General features: G+C 29.3%; 1 protein-coding gene across 1 annotated transcript; it reads left to right on the top strand.

Annotated features, from left to right (window-relative positions):
- Nucleotides 1–202: 202 nt before the first annotated feature.
- LOC123293334 (gem-associated protein 5) lies at nt 203–14347 on the top strand. Its single transcript, XM_044874117.1, has 17 exons — nt 203–316; nt 399–585; nt 1000–1132; nt 2265–2493; nt 3534–3878; nt 4951–5551; nt 5611–5805; nt 6773–7036; nt 7234–7405; nt 7465–7642; nt 8564–8857; nt 8925–9043; nt 9800–9962; nt 10167–10517; nt 11331–11478; nt 12602–12859; nt 13119–14347. The coding sequence occupies exons 2-17, from the start codon at nt 401–403 to the stop codon at nt 13447–13449; spliced, it is 3966 nt and encodes a 1321-aa protein (XP_044730052.1). The 5' UTR covers nt 203–316; nt 399–400; the 3' UTR covers nt 13450–14347.
- The last annotated feature ends 4687 nt before the right edge of the window (nt 14348–19034 follow it).

Genomic DNA, 19034 nt, shown 5'->3' with positions numbered 1-19034 from the left:
TCGCGGCTTGGTTGAAACCATTCTTGAAAAAAAGTTTTTCACAATTCAAAAGGTCTAATAAAATTATTTTCTCAAATGAAAATGTGCTTCTACTAAAAAAAGGTCTTTATATATTACCTTACCAAAAAATAGTAATGTTTAGATAATGCGCAGCACGCATGCGTACTGTTTATTATAGGTTATTATTCTTTTAAATAATTGACTTTTCTAATCTACACGTGAGTGTCATAATAGACGTTTGAAATTTGAATGTGAGTTTGCCGGTTTTATTGCTTAATTGAATTCTTATTCTGCTGTTTTGAATCGCAGAAAAAAGGTATAATCAATGATTTTTTAAAATTCAAAATTTTTAATATCGTACAATAATATTCTAATATTTTCTGCATTATATTTTTAAGCCATGAATAAATTAACACTTCCTCCTTGTCCTGGTTGGGTTAATAATAATATCGTAACTTGTTCACCTGATGGAATTTTGATTTATGGATCTCGAAATAATAATATTGTGCTAGTATATCCCGCCAAACAACCAAATGAGGCTGCTGATGTAAAGTTTATTTACCATGTAACACTTCCAAAAGAAAGGTAATTTATTGCTTCTAAATTTTCTCCAAAGTGCTACTTGTGTCTTTTAGTGCATTGGAAAATCAACATTAATTATATATAATGAAATCAAGTTTAAGGATATTGAAAATCCAAGAATGTCCAATTTTTTTAGATAGTTTATTGAATGGGGCTAATCTATTTTTTGGACGATTATGTTTTCAAATTTCCAATAACATTTGAATCCTCGGATTTTTATTGCCTCAAATTTATTTTCTCGTTATTTACCAATGTGTTAATTTAATGAACAGTTGTAAACAATTTTCAAATTGATTTACATAATATTTTGCATGTTATGATTATAAATATGTTTTTTTTAAGAATTTTTCATACAAAAATCATACTTGACGAATAACCAAAAATTTTCTTCAAGTAATAAAAAAAATTTATATTTAGATTAATTGGAGTAGCGATTGACACTGATAACTGGCCAAAGGAAAAATATGTCGCATCTGCTGGGACAGATAATGTTGTAAAATTATGGGATGTCGAAAATTTCACATTAAAATTAGTAAATAATGTGCATAAGGTTTGTATTTATTCTTGAAATTTTGAGGTAAAAAGTAGACAGGTATATGGCTTGTCATTTAAAATACAATAATTTTCCAAATTAGCCCATTTTTCTATTTCCGTCTACTGGTTTTTTGTTTGGATGTGAAGTTAAACTCATGTTTCGCCTATGTTTATTTAATTTGAATTTATCGCTGTAAATAGACGAGTTTATTGTTGTACACTAGTCGATTGAAACATTTCTTGGACGCGAAAGAATTTTAGTACGTTCTACTTTCTTTTGCTTTTTCTAATCATTTTTTCAATTTCCTACTATGTTTACTAATTTGTGGTAAATAAGCTCCTGAGTCGATGTGGGGCATTTCTCTCATAGAACATATATATGGAAGAGCGGCCATTTTTGAGGTAGAGGAAAAGGGCGAAATAAAATTAAAAAATTGAGCAAAATTTCGGCCCCTTATCAAATAAGTTTCTTAATTATCGCACAAACGTTACATACTGCTGGCAGACATTCCCCCCCCCCTCTCCTTCATCCCAAGCGCCCGAAAAACATAACACGGTTTGATGTATATTAGCCGGAAAGAAGGAATATGTCTGTGCCTTCATTACGTAACATTTTTGGGGTCGTTAAGAAACTTATTTGAAATTTGTTTTAATATTTACTCATTTTATTTCCCTCTTCGCCTCTATCTCGAAAATAACTGCTTTGATAAATATATGTCCTATAAGAGAAAATGCTTCACATCGAGCTTATTTACCACGCGGTAGAAAGTTAGGGTTCATGGATTTTTTTACATGCCATATCCTAAAATATAACTTTTTTGTCATATTATTTTTTATACTCACTCGAGTAGCCATTATTGTTGGTTTTTTTGAATATTTGAGGTTGCAATTACCTATATAATTATTTAGTCGACAAAACGATGAACCAATAGATAATAACTAATAAAAATATTTGCCTACCCTGTCTAAAAACTCTGTACGCGCTCTTAGTTCCCCCATATTTGATCAAACTGTGTGATGTCCGCCTTGACAGTTCATGCGACGTTGTTTGAATTCTGCCACTTAATATTTCATTATTGTAAAAATGAGAAACAATCTCTTTCAGAAACAGACCTTCTTGAGATCTATCAAATGTTTATATTTTTTAGGACACATCTGGAAAATGCGTGGCAATAAACTTTGTAAATAATACAGTGATTAGTATCACTGATGATGGTCAAATATCCATATGGAATGTATTAACAAATTCTGTACGGTTACTAAAAAATAATTTATGTCATAAAGTGAAAATTTCATGTATGGCCACCAGTCGATTGAAACCATATTTAACGTGTGTGGGAACTATTTATGGTGATGTTTTTGTTATTCAAACTAAAGGTTCGTATCAGTTTTTTCGAAGTTAAATGTAGACTTCGAATCGAATGTTCTCAGAAATAAAAAAAATCGACGTTTCCTGATTGAAAATTGCCACAATTATTATTGTAACAACATCTTTCGTCTGACCTACTTAAAAATTTTCATTTATAATCTTTATTACTCAGCTCCAAAGTTTCCAGAGTATTTATTCCAAAATAAATCCATTTTTAAAAAGACGTTTTTTTTGCTTGCTTATTTTAAGAAATACTAGCTTTCAAATAGAATTAAATTTCTTAGATAGCATCTACATGACAAAATGAACGAAGAACCCCGCACGATTAGATAGGAAAATGGCTTTCTTTGAAACTCAAATCTCTCCCAAATTGTTCTTCGGATCGTTCTGATCAAATATTCTCGCGGCCACAAAATTTTTTAACTAGTAGTTTTCGAGCTACGGGCGATCAAAGCTATACATATATTATAGTTATAGTATATGACTTCATAGTCATGTACTATAACTATAATATAAAATGTAATCTTTAGTCGCCCGTAGCTCGAAAAATATTCGTTAAAAAATTTTGAGGTCTTGAGGACTTTTATTCAGAACGATCCGAAGTTCATTTTGGGGGGCGATTTGAAAAAGTTTCACAGAAAGCCATTTTCCTATATAATCGTGCGGCGGGGTCCTTTACCAAACAAATTTTCGAAAATTATATATACTATCGAATATTCGATAACAATTTTCGAAAATTTCACTACTTAATTTTTCCTATTAAAAAATGTTTACTTCTAAAAGTTAGTAAATAAAAAACCCTCTTTTTAAAATTTTGAGGTATCTTTCGAAAAGGCTCAATTTTCTCAAAAATTCCTGTGAAAACCTTTGAATAACAAAGATCATGATATAAATTCTTAAGTTGATCAGATGAAAGATATTAAACTTACCCCCTTACAATCTGAGACATTAATCTATTTTTTAGTTCCTGATTAGTCTATTAAACTCTCTTCAGAAACTACCCTAATGTCTATTTTGACTGAATTTGACGTACACATTTTTTTAATAGGTAAAGGAAAAGTTTTACATCGTGTAAAATGTGAAGATTCTGAAATAACAACATTATCGTTTTGCCCGGTCTTCTATAACTACATGCCCCAAAATCATAACATTAAGAAACAAGAGCCACAAATTAATCAACCAATCACTCAGGAAATAACAGTAAATAAGGAAGAGAAAATAATTAAAGAAGTTGAGAATCTTACAAATAAACTACAAACAGATTGTGTTTTAACCAAACCAAAAGAAGAACCCATCAAATTGACAAAAGCAAATGTATGGTCGAATTTAAAATTTCCTGACGATGATGAAAATATAATGGGTGATGATGATAATAACTCGATTTTAGATGAAGGTAAAGAATAGTTATTTTAATCTATAAGACTCGGGCCGAAAGTAAAGCTGAAAAGACTGCGGGACAAAACCATTTGAGGGACCCATCCAAAAATCACAGTATCTTGCGATCAAAAAATATTTATTCACATTACTAACTTGTGGAAACAGTCATAAGACTTATGATATACTGAAAAGTCAAAATAAAATCATATTTTAGAATAGAAATAGATAGGGAAAAAGTCTTTCAAAATTTTACCCATTGAATTTAAAACTATTATATGTAACTTGTTTTTCCATGCTACTCGTTCCTATGTTTTCGATAACCACTCAAGGGTTGCTAACACTATTTTCGGCAAGAATATAGTTCACAATCGAGTTTATGTTAATGTTAAAAATATTTATTTAAAAAGTTTGCTTCTATCCTTATAAATGTAACAACTTACTTATGTTAGATACATAGCTTAGATTTAGATACATATTTGACGTATATCAATTGAAGTGAAGTTTGAAGTAATTGATATAGCAAACATTAGGGGTGCTAAATTTAATGTACAATATCGACAGCAAATAATTTTTGTGCCAAAATAAAAAATTGTTTTGAAAAGGGACTTCGAGGCTCGGCCACGTTTGCCTTATTGTAATATTGACCCTTCGCACAGTCGAGTATTTATATCAAATTTCTGGTCAAAATATAATGAAGGGATTTTTATGCACAAAATTGATTAAATTTTCTTTTCTTTGGCAATAATTTAGAATTTTTGTCTCCAAACCAAATTAATTCATTTTCTTCTTCAATTTTTTTAATTTCTTCTGCTTTTGAGCCACTTTTTATCTTATTTATGCTTGCTTTTGTTTCCTCGCAACGTGATTCTGGAATTACAGTGTTATTGCTTAAGATTTTTTTGACTTCATTCACTGAAGTATTTCGTTTCCGAGATATTTAATAAAAATCGTTTTTCAAAATATGGGCTGAAAATACGGGAACCAATAACATTTATTATTGTAGAAAAATGTACAAAATAATCTGCCGATTAAAATTATTTGTTATGAAATTAATCAAAATTTTTTTAAATAATTTTCTTTTTGTTCAGGTCCATCACCTACCACAGACGATAGCGTAAATGATTTTCTTGAAGAATGTTCTAAATTACAAAAGGAAATACAAAAAGTATGTCATAATTTATCTGATGACACGTCACCTATCTCAAAGAAAAAAATTGAGAAGAAAAATATATTCACTGTTTCGGATGAACCTACAGCGGATTCTACCACGTATGATTTCCTGGATACTAGTACAGAAAGTACAGCCGAAAAAGATGAAAACGTTATAGAAAATGTGGTTGAAAAAAATGTCGTGCTAACTCCATCCACCAGTGATGCCAATCAAGTTTTGGATAATTTGTTATTGTTGAAGACATTAAAGAATAATGTCGATGCGTCTCTAGCATCATCGTTAGTAGTTGAAGTGGACGAATCTATTGATAATGAAACTATTGACAATGTTAGCGAATTTAGCGAACGTGACGAGAGAACCCCGGACATACAATTAAATACACCTGACAGTATTTGTGAAATTGAAGAAACCACTGCAACAATGAAAAATATTAACCTATCATCTACAACTATCTTTCCTCAAACAGATATATTTCAAAATCAAATGTGTTTGTTATTAGCTGTTTGCAGTAAATACAAGTAAGTGTTCTGAAAAATTAAAATGACAATTTGTGTAAAATATTTTTTAATTATTTTAGTTCTCCATCAATTTGGCGTATTGAAGAAAATGGACGATTGAGTAAACAATTTCAAATACCATTTGTTAAAAGAAAGAATAAACCAAAACGATTTGAACCAATTGTCAAGAAATCGGTCTATTGGGCTACTCCCACATTAATATTATATTCAACAGATACTGGAAGTTTATGCGCTTGGGATTATTTCGTTGACAAGTGAGTGGATTATGTATTTGTTGTCCAAAATAATAGGTCGTTTTACGTTGATATCTTGTTCAGTTATAAATTTATCTTTTTTTTTTGGAACGAAATTCCTTAACGCGGCTTGTCATGGTTACCTAACTTGTACAAATCGTCACGTAACGATGTAATCTAATGTATATGCGTGTGCCGTGTGATTAAACTTTATTCTTTTCTCTCTCTTATTTTATGTTTCTCTGTCTTCTTTTTACTAGAAACGTTAAAACTTAATTTTTATTTGTGTTTTGTTTTAAATTATATTTCTCTATTTTTCTGAAAACCTCAAAATTGAATTGTACTAGCTTCAAAACGTTAAAACTTAATTGTTGCTTGTGTTTTTGATTTAAAATAAAAGCGAGATTTTATATTTATTTTTTTATACCCTGTGTATGTATGAAATATGTATTAAAGTATACTAATTTTAGCGCCAAGTTTGTAAAATCACTTAATTAGCGCATTTCTGTTTGTATGTCGAAATGATAATTCTCAAACGAAATGATGGGTCTCGAATCCCTGGGACTCATATTGTACAACTTTATTGATAAAACTAAAAGTAAAAAATGTTCCTCATAAAAAAAATAAACAACTTTCGTTTGAAACATTTTTTCGTACTGCAAGCTGCTAGTGTTAGGGGTATATATATATAAGTATGTTAGGAGTGGAACCAAATTTTTGAGTTATTTACTCGCTGAAAAAGCAAAAAAAAATTCCAGCAAAAGGTAGAAATTTCCAGAAAATTTGAATCATGAACTCGCCGAAGTTTAGTGAACGCCTCTTATTTGTCACTTGCAGCGCCCACTTTAATTTCACGTTTTTTAACAGCAGGTTCTGCCACTATTTGGGGGGGGGGGTGAGAAATTTGGAAAATATAAAAGACCTATATCTAATTCTGAACAATTAATATGATATTCAAATTGCTGTTCTTTTCTTTTGTTTAAAACAGACGAAATCCTGATCAAAAAAGTCGTCTCATACATTCTGATCACAAAAATAAGGGAATTTATGCAATTTCTACTCCATACTATATAGAAGAAGAAAATGGAACACTGGAAAAATTGGATAAATGGAAAAATTGTGTATGGACTTTTGGTATGGACAGATCTATAATTTGTACAAGCTTATCAGTGGATCGCACTTGTCTATATTATTTCCCAACAGCAAATGGTTTTATTTATAGTATTTCAATATCACCATTAGATCCTAACAGGTAAATTATCTCTATGGATCCCAAATAAAACTAGATATTTTGGGGAGAACATTTACTTTGATTTATTTCTCCAATAAGTTTTCGATATCGAAAAAAACGCTGACTTTAGGTCGCATACATTACTGAAAATTTTTAAATAAACGCTACCGCCTTCCTTTAATAAATTATATTTATATTTGAAAGTTTTTTTATTACAGAGTGGCAATTGGATGTGGTGATTATACAATTCGTTTGTTTGATATTAGCCGTCCCCATACGAACATAGTTAATATGACATCCGTAAATCAAAATATTAAATCGAAAGTTATGGTAACAACTTGGCATCCAACCAAAGAAAATTGCTTAGTATTTTCGTTACATGATGGAAAAGTAATACTGTTCTGTAGTGAAGTTTTATTCAAAATTGTATAAAATTATAATTTTTGTAGATTGGCTTAATGGATCCGAGTGCACCTACAAAACCGGTTGTTTATCTACAACAGTATACTCATTCAGCAATTTATAGTCTTACATGGGGTCCATTACCTGCACAACCAAATCAATTTTTCTTATACGCATGTGCTGATGGGGCTTGTATTGCATATGATGTGAAAAGCAAAGAAAAAGGTATTTTTATTTTCTTTTATAAATGAATATCCAAAGTTAAAATCGCTCTCATTCTAACCTCTGTATAATTAAAAAATAATATTGTCCTAAGATCTTTCTCAGCGAGTATGAAATCCAATCGAATAAAATATCCAATCGTATAATATATATAAAATATAATGACGATGATCGGTAAATCACTGATCAAAATTTTATAACTCTTGTATAATTTCTTGAAAATTTTCATACAAAATTTGCACCTTAACCGCAACTTGAGTATATATTCTAGAATTTGGATGAATTAAATAGAACTTTGATTTTAAGCAATGATTTTTGATACCGTTTCTAGTCCTCCCATTTTTTCAGTAGAACGGGTCTTAGAACTTAAACTTTTCGGCTTGTTTTACCCCCGATAAAAGAGTTCACAACTTTTAAACGACTGAACTGACTTTCATGTAACTTACAGTTTTTCAATGTACACATTATGCCCTTTTATTTGATATCAAACTTGGGTATATTTGAAAATATTCGATAGTTCATCCCCACTTTCAACCCTTCCCCCTATATCCCCTTGCGCGTGTTTATTGCAGTTTTGTAATGTACACGTCATGTCCTTTTATTTGATTCCCCACTTGGGTATATTTGAAAATATTCTATTGTTCACCTCACTTTCACGCCTCAAAATTCCTGAAAAATAGGTAAAAACGGTCCTTAAATAGGTTCAGTAGTTTAGTCGTGATTGTGTAACATATGCATACATACAGACAGGCAAAGTTACTTTCGCATTTATAATATAAATAAGGATTAAAATTACGTTGATTTTTGTAAAAAAGACAAATTTTGAATTGTTTTAAAAAATGTTTTTACAATCTTTAAATTTTTTTACTCCCCGTCTCGATTCTGCTATACTTACCTTAAATTAAATAAACAATTGAATTTCAGGGCCTGTTGTAATTAATTTTGAAAAGTCTGATACATTAAAAATATCCGAAGCGGCATGGAAACCAGATTATAAAATATTAACACTTGGATCTAAAGATGGTACTATAATATTTTTAACACCAGATTTCAAAGTATTATGTACAATTTATGACTTTAAAAAATCAATACAAACGTTATCATGGCATCCACAAATGACAGCCGAAGATAATGAAGAATCAAAACATTCAAAATATTTAGCAGTTGGAACGTATGATAGTAAAGTAGTGGTTTATGATTGTGAAAATCTTCTTTCCGGTAGGTTGTGCAAATTTTATTAGATGTTACTTTAATTAATAATTATGTTTTTTTTTTTAAATATTAGGTGAACGACCAAACATTATTGCTAAATTAGAAGGCCATACAGCAAGCATTAATGTTGTTACATGGAGTCCTCATTCAGGAAATATACTTATGACTGGTGCATCCGATGGTACAGTTCGAGTAAGCATGAATTATAAATATACACAAATTTATTATTAACTAAAAGTACCTCACAAATTTTAAATGGAAAATGGCCCTCGGATAAATTCGTTAATCAGGTGACCACATTACTGGAAAACCGGAAAATGGAAAAAAGAGAAAAGATAGGGACTTTTATTAGTTTCGTTACAAAATTCTAAAAAAATTTGAAACACAGTGAAAATGCTTTCTTGCGTCACAACTACCATAAAAATCTAAGAAAAATGGATGCTGATGATTAGTTACCATCTCTACACTTTTTCCAAACATCGAAAAGATCGACATGAAACCTTCATTTTGAGCGTCATTCTCCTTCCGTTTTTTCTTGAAAACGCATACAAGAAGCATTTTGGAGGCTCGTGCCGTGAGAATATTTGTTCAGCACACCAAGACAAATAACATCAAAAAATTAGCGAATTTAACCAAGACCATTTTCCATTTAAAATGTGCGAGGTCCTTTTCTAACTCTTTAAATTATAAAGTTTTAAGTTTAGTGAACAATGTGGCTTTTGCACCATTAATGCCTTAAAAAGTAGTTAAATGGTACAGAAATACAAAAATCTCCATTTTTTTAACATAAAAATTTCTTATGTGTAGTCTTCACTACTTACTCCAGGGTTTTTTTTTTTATTAAAAAATTTACCTAGGTTGTGCTGAAGACTTTTTTGGGGCCAATCGGACTGCCCAAGCTTACTATGGAGTAGGAAAATACTAAAATTGATTAATTTTTTTAAATAGATTTGGAACGTAGCTTCAAAAACTCTAATCAGTACATTTTATACTGGTAATAGCCATATTTATACTTCGACTTGGAGTCCATTTAATTCTGATATAATAATGTCAGGTGGGCGTGATTGTATCTTCTATATTTGGAAAATATCTGAAAATCCACCAATTTTAGGTAAGTTAGTAAGGAAGAACAAAATTTGTATTTGGAAAATAACCACAAAATCTTGGTGTTAAAAATCGGTTTTTTTTTTCTGAATAAGAGACAAATAGAGAATTTCTAATTTTCATTCTTAAAAATATATCATATTATCTTAGAAGTCTTTTCTAATTTATTAAAAAATTAAAATTAAAATTACAATGTTTTCTTTAAATACAGACATAATAAAACCACCTATGCCGTCTTCATCAAATGCTTCAATTGAGAATTCAACAACAAAATATGATCAAAAAATCAACGAAACCATTAATGATGATAATCAAATTAATGATAAAGATGCAAAAATTGAAATAACACAAAAAAATAAGAAGTCATCATATTTACCACATTTAAATTGTTATCAAAATACTGAGGATATAAATACTCGATTAATTGAAAAACTAGTGAGAAAATTTCATGATTCTGAAACAACTGAAAATAAAGAAAATAACGATAATGTGTTTGAATTATACGATCTCACTAATTTATTTGGTTCTGCGGATGATGTACTAAAGTTACTTGATGCAGAACGTAAGTATTTGATTCTTAAGAATTGTTTACCAAACATTTAGATGTCTAGAACATTAATCATCCCCTGAAATTCTAAAAGTGAGAGTTATTTTTATAAACCTTTTTTTTCTAGAGAAATATATATATCTCTTTTAAAAAGCTTGCCAAACTCATCTGTTAGTTAACCTGGTTTAAATGTATTAGCACCTGGTTTACCGAGTCTTGCTCGTTATTTCTTTCGTTGAAGCCGTTTCCGAGATAAAACGATGTTTTCTAAAAATGAAACCTAGGTAGATCGATTTTGCACCCCAAAAACCCCCTGCATACTAAATATTATGAAGATCGTTATAACCGTTTTCGAGATTCTAGATATATATACAAGAATTGCTCATTCAAATATATAACGTTTAATCTCGTAGATCAGAGGCGGGTTAAGAAATTTTGCGTCCGTAGGCAGTTTCAAAAATTAACAACCCCCGTAATAAAAATCTATAATAAAGTCCTTTTTTTAGTCTTTGTGAATCTATCGTCGGCCCTTAGTCGTTTATGCTTAGCCCTTTATTATTATATAAAATCTTAAAGAATTTATTAATATTTTACAAATTGTTTAAAAACTTCCTAGTGCCCGCCCTTTTATTACCTCGCACGTGTCTACTTTGCGTTACGAATAGTCCGCCTCTATTGTAGGTATCTCAATGTCAAAAAAAATGCTCGTTTTAAAACATTCTAAGTGTTACTATTATAACATAACATATGATGAGTACGCTTAGAATGTTTTAACTGTGGCATTTTTTTTGACAGTGAGTATACATTAATATTAAATTTTTTTTTTAGAAAATGATCTTAAAGCCCATGGTCGTAGTGTTGCGGATCAAAATATTTCATTGTGGCGTGGAAATATTAAGCCAATGATTGAATCAGCGATAGAGAAGAAAGCACTCACACCATGGCTAGTCAATTTAGCACCAATGGTTTCTATTAGGTAATTATATTAGTAACTGTTAAAATTTTTAATTGCCCCAGCACAGTTTGAAGTAAATTTAAAAAAATTTAATTTGTTGAGAATAGCATGAAAAACTATTAAATTTTGAAAAAATTTTAAGCGTATTTGGAAGATCCGACTTCGTATTTTCAATACATTTGCATTATTTTTTCTTGATTTATTTCCGACAAAAATTGTCCGAGCTGTGAACCTTCTAGATTCTGCCTTATATATAGCACTATTAGTCCATTTCTATTATTAAGAGCTTCTCATATAAAACGTTTAATGCTTCCTGATTGTCCGTGACATTTCTAACTGATTTGCCATTTTAAATGATTTTAAAGGGGGGTTTCAAACTTTTCTTCATCATTTTATATCTTTAAAAACAAGAAACTCTTTTTTCGTGTAAAGGTCACAATGCAATATTCGATTAAGAGTCAAAATGTCATATTCATTTTTTTTAAGTTAATTTTGCGAGGTACAGAAAAAAATTTTCCAAAACTCATATACTCTTACACCGCGATGTATATTGAGCGAAACCAAACTGCTTAGCAGAGATTTGGTTATTAAGATATTGTTGATCTAAGTTATGTTTTAAAATGATACAAGTTTAAAAAGAAATGTTCAATCGTCGCTGTTGTCACAGGTAAAACTTTCAGAACGCGAAGAATTTGGTAAATATTTGGCAACGCATCTTCATTGCAAATATCGAGTTCTTCGAGTATATTTTTGACGTCTTGTCCGGTAATATGTTTTCGCCAAAGTTTAACTTCGTCGATCCAGACGTCACGGAAATCATCGTGCAAAATTTGTTTCCAAAAATTGAGAGCAAAATTCCTCATCAAAATATTTCATTTGATTGGAAAAGAGACAAGCAAAATTTGATAAAATATTGCGATGATTAAAAAATCGACCCTTATATAAGTCAGAAACAAATCGATGGAGATTGTTATCCGAAAATAATCTTCAACTGAATCAGTCTGTACATTCGAAATTTATGTGGAGAGATTCTCAAGATTTCCTCGTGTGCACGGGACTTTGCATCTTTTACTATCAATATTTCGATAAAATTACTCATCGTTTTTTAGTAGATCTTGGATAATAATCTTGGTAAATATTACAGATGTTGGCGTGAATCGTGTGCTGCGTATGCAGAACAGTTAATTGGGTCAAATAATCATTTAGAAGCTTTATCATATTATTTAGCTATAAATGATGTAGAAAATGGCATTAAAACATTAATCAGTGGTAAATATTATAAAGAAGCTTTAATTATAGCAAAAATACGATTATCTAATGATGATCCATGGATTAAGGATATATTACTCAAATGGGCCGAATTTTCTGTTTCTAATGGTTCAATAGAAATAGCAGCTCATTGGTAAGTTCTTAGCAATTTTTAAAATAGAATTTATTCTAAAGTTTATAAGGCCACTAAAAAATTAATTTACAAAATTTTATAATTTTAACTTTAAAAGTTTTGTCCGAATAATTACTATGCTCAATAGACCTTTAGATATTCCGAATTTTGATCTTTTGATCTCTCTTTTTGGTAGTTTATAAAGGTTTAATGAACATTATGGTATTGGCCGTGTAACCTTAAAACCGTTGATCTACTATATATTTATTTTACTTTTTAGTTACATTACATTGGGAGATCTTAGCGCAGCCGCAAAAATACTAGCAAGACGTTGTAATTTGAAATCACTCAAAATAGCATTAGATTTAGCAAAACGCGCTGAAAATAAAGATTTAACCGAATCTATTGAAATACGTATTAAGGAAATAACTAATGAAAAATTATTAAGTGAACCAGATTCAAATTCAAGCGATTTGAAAGAACTTCCAACTAGAATTGAACTCCACTTAAATGAATGTAAAAAGACTGAAAATGATACAAGTTTAAAGACTGAAAACGAGGATAAAGTGGTTTTAAACACAAAAAATAAAGATGTTGAAAACGAGAATTGAATACCAGAAATAGATAGTGAAAATATTCCTAGCAATGATGAAAAACATGTTGAACCATAAGCGGAGAAATCAATTACTATTTCTCTATAATTTTGTTGTTGTTTATACGCTTAAAAAGTGACGCTGCTTAAATGACCCTTTCCATACACTTGAGACTATTTATGAATAATTTATTTTTTAAATTTGAAAAAAGTAGAATATGAACACAAGAAGTGGTAGAGGATAGAGCGATTTAATCCAAGAGCTGGTAACACATTTAGAGCTCTGATTTGACCCCTCTAGTTAGCTTAAGTATCGTCCATGATACTTGTATAGAGAATAATTGGTCTCGCCGGCTTTCACAGGTGGGGCAGAAAATGATATTCTTAGTAAATAAATGAATATTTTTATACGGTTCCAAATAATTATAAAGAAAAACCCATAAAAAATTTTGATAAGTTTTTGAATTTACACTCTGTTTCAATTATTTTTAAGATTTATTTTCGTTTTTCTTTATGATTTCTCTCGATTTTTATTCTCGATACGAATGAATTTATTATTGATAATAAAATAGAACTTTTCTTATTTCATGTTGGGTCAGTAAAATTTTTCAACATTATATTTTATCATACTTTTACCTTACGTAGTACTTGTCCCATCAGTGAATGCCAGCGAGGCTAATCATTCCCTATAAAACTATCATAGACGATACTTTAAAACTATATAACTAGACCGATCAAACCCATGCTCTAAATGTATCACCAGCTCTTGGACTATATCATCGCTTTTTGTGTTATCTAATCACGGTTATTAAAATAAAAGTTCACTTTTGAATCATTTTTGTTTATTTACGATACTCCAGACAAATATTCATAGAATTAAAAGTGAATACTCTTGTCAGTGTTGAATAGTATTAACGTGAGGCTTTCGATAATTTAATCATTTTTGACTTAAGAATAATTATTTTTTTATTATGTAAATTTTGAGTATTTGTTGACAAGTATTAAATTTAAGTAAGGTTAATTTTTGTTATAATTTTTTATTATAAGAATTGTGAGAATACCGTTTTTTTTAATAAACAGTCAAATAAAAGAATTTTGTTTTTTAATACCTCTTGTGCCTTACCTGTTTAGTTCATAGCTAGCATGTAAGTGGATGCGATAAGATGAATGAGAGAGAAGATTGCCAGTGAGTTCACCTGTTTCCTTGTCATAACCATATATACATATATACTTATTATATGTATTAGTAAGGATAAGTATGTATATTCGCCAAGGACACAGAGTAACTTACTGACAGCCTTCTCTCTCGCTTCGCTAATCACATCCACTTACAGGCTAGCGTTCGCTATCTTCATGGTTTAGTAGTATTTATAAGAAAGTACATATTGTGTTTTATAAAGGAGTGTTCCAAAATTAACGCAAGAAGTTCGAATCAGACGTTAATCTTGGTAAGTGATATAATTTTACTTATTTTATATAAAAACTTTAATAAGAAAAGAAGAATCTCTGTAAATTTGATTTATGAAAATGTACATTTGTATTTTGTTATTAATAAATAAAATTCGTTATATATTTTAAATTTTGTTTTATTTTTTCTTTCAGAAAAAAATTATCAATTAATTAATTATTTAGTAAAAGGAAGTATTAAATTAATTATATTATTATCAATAAGCTGGGTGGCTGTGTGGTTATAGCAATTGCCTAAAAAAACAAGGAACGCCGGTTCGTATACTGGTAAGGCTAACATTTTTACTATTAAATTAAATGAATTTTTTTTCTGATGTGAAAAATTTTCCACTCTTTTTATAGTTTAAATGATCTATATAACCCGCCCTCTTGCTATATATAACGCTAGTTATACATATGTCATAAATCACTAATCTGTCAGGGGGTGGGAATTTAAATAATCATAAATATATCTCACTCTTTAAAGTCATGTTTTCCTGTTATAAAATATTAAAAATATGTACAAAAATGGCTTGTAATGCTAAAATTTGAAACTTTTTAATAGAAGAACATGTCATATAGTTTATGTCACTCATATTCTCCTATTACAAATATTAAAAATTAGTATTTTTATAAATTAAAAATCGCTCGGTAAGACTAAAATTTGAAATTTTATAACAAGAGAACATGTTATATATTTTATCCCATTTTTTTAAATAACATATTCGCCTATTACAAAATACTTATTTTGCTTGCTTTTTTGTTTGTTTGTAAATGCAATTTATTCTAGCTCCGCGATCTTAGCACCTCATGTGCGGAATTTCGATTGACCAATTATACCATCTGAAAGGTCAGAAATTGGTCATAAAAGGTCAGTTGGTCTCATTAATTGGCCAGCATCAGAAAATTTTTTATTAAAGATTAAAGTTTTTCAAGGTCAATTAATAAGTTTAGCACCTCATTCGCAGAAAAAATAAAAAACTCCACCTATGCGCGATCGGGAAGCATTCGCTGATAATTGGTCAGCTAATATAAATAATTGGTCAGTTTAATTTAATATTAAAAAAAATTAAAAAAGTTGTCTCTGTCGTAACGCGCATGCTTTGAGCCGGATGGTTTTATCAGGGCAGTGAGTACTTACGCACAGCTCTTCACTATAAACCAGACAGAGTAGGGGAAATATTTTTTTTATAATTTTTTTTTTTTTTTATATGTACTACTATCAAATATACATGTATATTTGATAGTAGTACATATCAAAAAATAAAAAATGGATAAAATTTTTACTTTTAAAAAAATGAATTTTTCCTTTTATTTAAATTTTTCACTCTTTTTATACCATGTATATATGAAATATACATAGTATATTAAGTTTAGTCCCAAGTTTGTAACGCTTAAAAATAATGATGTTAGTATAAAAATTTTGTCATAGGTGTTCATAAAATCACCTAATTAGTCCATTTCCGGTTGTCCGTCCGTCCATCCGTCCGTCTGTGGACACGATAACTCAAAAACGAAAAAAGATATCGAGCTGAAATTTTTACAGCGTACTCAGGACGTAAAAAGTGAGGTCAAGTTCGTAAATGAGCATCATAGGTGAATTGGGTCTTGGGTCCGTAGGACCCATCTTGTAAACCGTTAGAGATAGAACAAAAGTTTAAATGTAAAATTTTTTTTCATAAACATCACTGTTTACTCGTGAGGGCGCCAATTAGGCGGAAATTTTATAATAGGTACTATACTTGATTATCAGTTATGTATGTGTCACATGTTTGTATGTGTAATGTGATAAATAAATCAACACTGACTATGCATGGTATTTCAACAATTAACTCAGTCAATTGTTTGTTTTCACTTGTATTATATATATTTGTACATATGTCACCTATAAAAAATTTGAATGAATAATAATAATGGTTATTTTATATAGTAAAAAATCAATTTTCGGGATAACGTTTTCAAATTAATATAAATAAATAAATATCGTTATATATTTTAAATTTTGTTTTATTTTATTCTATCCCATTTTTCCTTTCAGAACAAAATTATTAATTAACTAATTAATTTTTTTTTAGTAAAGGTACAAACAAATTCTTATAAAATATAGGTGAGATAAAGAAGTTGGATTGTAAATACGTAATATTCTTTTTGGATTTTCATTTTATTTTTGTGTGGTATTTGGTTTGTAAAAAAAAGTTGATGCAAAAAAATTTTTTTAAGATGAAATTAATTATATGGAATTATGTGCAAGTAATTCGTAAATAGTTTTTATGTATTTTGATTTCATTTAAATAAAGTTGAAAACTCAAACCCTGTTTTTATTTTATTTTTCCCCATCTCTCTGTAGCTATACAATATTATTTCAGTTAAAAATAGGTGAGTATTTCGAACTTCACGATAGGTAAGTATTTCAAACTTCGTTTGCCATTTTTTTTTTGTAATAATACTACTCAAAATTTTCCGAAAATGAGTTTTACTTTTTGTTATAATTTAAGAAAGTCGAAAATATGAATATAATTATTTATTAATACGAATAACAGAGCCCTAATGGTATAATGGTTAGCGTATCTGACTTCGAATAAATAGTCCCTTGGTTCGAAACTAGGTGAGGACATATATTAAAAAAAAGTTCATTAAATCTTTTAAGCAAAATCTGATTTTTATTTTCATTTTTTTTCAAATTTCCATCACAGCATGTTTGCCTAGTAAATGATGAAAAAATTAGTTTTTTTTCGTTCAAAAACCTCAATTTTTTTCACATTTCTACTAGGAGAACATCAAGGACGGACGGAATAAGTAGTACCTGATAGCAAGGTAATTGTTGTCACCTCGTAAGTCAGAAAGTTAGTGGTCTGCACACCCGTGTTTGGTGAGTGTGACCTCTAGTGGGCAGACCAATAACTTTCTGCCAAAATAAAATTTTAGACTTTCGGGGTGAAAACACTTACTCACCTTTCTCCTTATCAGGAACTACTAATTCCCACTTATGTTCTCCTAGTACAAATGTTGAAAAAATTGAAAATTTTTTCGAAATTATATTATTTATTTTTTGAATATAAAATTAAACTGACCAATTATTTATATTAGCTGTCCAATTATCAGCGAATGCTTCCCGATCGCGCATAGGTGGAGTTTTTTCAATCTTTAATAAAAAATTTTCTGATGCTGACCAATTAATGAGACCAACTGACCTTTTATGACCAATTTCTGACCTTTCAGATGGTATAATTGGTCAATCGAAATTCCGCACATGAGGTGCTAAGATCGCGGAGCTATTTATTCTTGTTAAATGAAATTCAATTTTATAATAGGAGAACATGTTATTTCACAAAATAAATTTATTTTGTTAGTCCGACTTTCCTACTTATATTATAAATCACTTTTCTGTCTAGGGGTGGAAATTAAAATAACATAAAATATACCTCGCTCTCTTACTTATTTGTCGCTTTTGGTTCTCATAACAATTATCTAAAAAAAGACATTATCTCGGCATAATAATTTATTTAATTAAAAATTAATGGGAAAAATGCTAGATACGAACCGAGGTGCTTTGTATCCGGAAGCAACTGGACTAGCCACTACTCCACCTTTGATATAATATAATTATCAATAATGTAATATAAATACTTTTTACTCACCTTTTTTCAACAAACTTGTTTTCTTTGACTTAGTTGTAGTTTTTATTTTCCTTTTACTGACCTTTTTTCATTAAACTTACCCATTATCTATGTATTTCTTTTTACTAACCTTTTTCAATAAACTTACCTATAAATGAATAATTGTAATAATATTTTGTTAAAAATGTAGGTTCTGTTTGATATTCCTGAAATCGATGTAAAGGATAAAAGATGAAGGTATAAATTGATAAAAACGATATTTTATTATATATATTTGTACATATTTCACCAAAAATAAATATGAATGAATAATGGTTATTTTATACAGTATAAAATCATTTTTCGGGATAAAGTTTTCATTTTTCTAAATTTTCAACAATTTTATCACTAAATTTTTTTTATCAGTTCTTCTTCTACTACCTAATGCATTTTGGATTACTTAATTATAAAAAGATTATAATTAAGTAATCCGAAAAATTTCCCCCACAAAAATTTCTTTTCGGATTACTTAATTATAATCTTTTTTAGTCTATTGTTCGTC

This window comes from Chrysoperla carnea, chromosome 2, assembly GCF_905475395.1.
Source record: "Chrysoperla carnea chromosome 2, inChrCarn1.1, whole genome shotgun sequence".
In the NCBI taxonomy this organism is placed as follows: Eukaryota; Metazoa; Arthropoda; class Insecta; order Neuroptera; family Chrysopidae; genus Chrysoperla; species Chrysoperla carnea.
This window is presented reverse-complemented; position numbering and strand designations above follow the sequence as displayed.

Coding starts and splice junctions, on each gene's coding strand:
- LOC123293334 (XM_044874117.1), top strand. CDS start 401: ATGAATAAATTAACACTTCCTCCTTGTCCTGGTTGGGTTAATAATAAT. Junction 2,494..3,533: donor TTTTGTTATTCAAACTAAAG/GTTCGTATCAGT, acceptor TTTTTTTAATAG/GTAAAGGAAAAGTTTTACAT. Junction 10,518..11,330: donor AAAGTTACTTGATGCAGAAC/GTAAGTATTTGA, acceptor TTTTTTTTTTAG/AAAATGATCTTAAAGCCCAT.